Source organism: Halyomorpha halys, unplaced genomic scaffold (assembly GCF_000696795.3).
Source record: "Halyomorpha halys isolate HHAL.00 unplaced genomic scaffold, Hhal_1.1 Scaffold751.1, whole genome shotgun sequence".
Classification (NCBI taxonomy): Eukaryota; Metazoa; Arthropoda; class Insecta; order Hemiptera; family Pentatomidae; genus Halyomorpha; species Halyomorpha halys.
In genome coordinates this window covers 37,424-39,000 of record NW_027110937.1, presented here as the reverse complement: position 1 = coordinate 39,000, position 1,577 = coordinate 37,424, and the positions used below count along the sequence as shown (strand labels likewise).

At 29.3% G+C, this 1,577-nt stretch overlaps 1 protein-coding gene across 2 annotated transcripts in view; it reads left to right on the top strand.

Moving 5' to 3' along the window:
- eIF5B (eukaryotic translation initiation factor 5B) overlaps positions 1-1,577 on the top strand; it is a 97,151-nt gene that overhangs the window by 68,663 nt on the left and 26,911 nt on the right. For both annotated transcript variants that reach the window (XM_067049050.1, XM_067049049.1), the window contains exons 20-21: positions 227-322; positions 412-573. In XM_067049050.1, the coding sequence (XP_066905151.1) occupies positions 227-322; positions 412-573 (258 nt within the window). The remainder of the gene's footprint in view (positions 1-226; positions 323-411; positions 574-1,577) is intronic.

The following is a 1,577-nucleotide window of genomic DNA, read 5'->3' as shown; positions in this document are numbered from 1 at the left end:
CAATTTTTGATTACTTCAATGAAAACTATGTATAATTCATAGTCAAAATTGAAGAGTCTGCCAAGTATAGGTAGGGGGAATAAAAAATGGTGGCTGTTTCAAAGCGATAAAAAAAACTAATTTTTCATTCCTTACAAAAGTAATGCAACTCTGTTCCTTCGTTACAATTTTTTTTTTTTAATTATTAATTTAAGATATACATTAAAATATGTTTTGTTTTTTTTAGTTCGTTTTCAACTCGAGGGATCCCATTGTGTGCGGTGTTATAGTCGAAGCTGGTATTGTCAAGGAGGGGACACCTATCTGTGTACCCAGCAAAGAGGTAAAAGAAATTTTCTTTTAAATATATTCATAAAACAAAATAACAATGGATGTGTATTTATTTTTTGTGTTTTTTTTATTTATTTTTAGTTTGTCGAGCTGGGTATCGTGACGAGTATAGAAAATAACCACAAGCCGGTAGAGAGCGCTCGGAAAGGACAGGAAGTCTGCATCAAGATCGAACCGATACCTGGAGAGTCGCCCAAGATGTTCGGAAGGCATTTTGACGAGAAAGACTTCCTTATCAGCAAGGTAGGCATGCTCTTGATTATCATTATTCTTTCAGGATTGAAGTATTCAAGATTGTCATTCTTGTAACGATATTATCAATTCCTTAGGATCTATATCGAGATTATTGTTACTACCATACCATAAAAGGATGTACCAATCAAATATTTATAATAGCTTGTGGATAATTCACTATTAAAACTACGAAAATATTTTGCCAGTTCTCGCTTAGGCTGAGAGTAAATTAGTTTTATGTTATTAGTACAAGAGCCCAGTATCAAAATCTTCAGTTATTTCTGCCCAATTTTAGATTACTTTAATAAAAACTATGTATAATTACTTGTCAAAATTGATGAGTCTGCCAATTATAGGAAGGGGGAATAAAAAATGGCGGCTGTTTCAAAATGATAAAAAAAAAAAAAAAAATCATTCGGAGCTCTATATCTTTAAATCTATCAACAACATTAAAAAACCTTATAGAATATTATTTAAAGTAGAGTATTTTTTTTTTTTATTCATTTAGAAAATTATATCAAATATGGTCTGACCTGAGCCCTGTTTAATAATAAAGTACAAACTAATACTATTAGTCTTATAGATTTATCTTAATTCAATTACATTGACTTGTACAATAGTAACTTGTACTTTAGTATTTTTTAATTCCTGTAATATCACTAATAGTCCTCCCTATCATGAAAAAAATATGTATTTGTATTATTATCACACTAGTTTCTACGGTTGTACTATGAACTAAAACTATTAGCTTTCATTATGAAACAGGGCCCAGATAATATCTATCAGCCAGTACCAAAATGATACACAAAATTAAATTTATTAATTACAATTATGACTATTAGGGCTTTCTCAAGGATAATAAAATTTATTAATTACAATTATGACTATTAGGGCTTTCTCAAGGATAATAAAATTTATTAATTACAATTATGACTATTAGGGCTTTGTCGAGGATAATAAAATTTATAAGCTACATCATTACAATATGAATTGATCTCCAGTGATTAAACTAA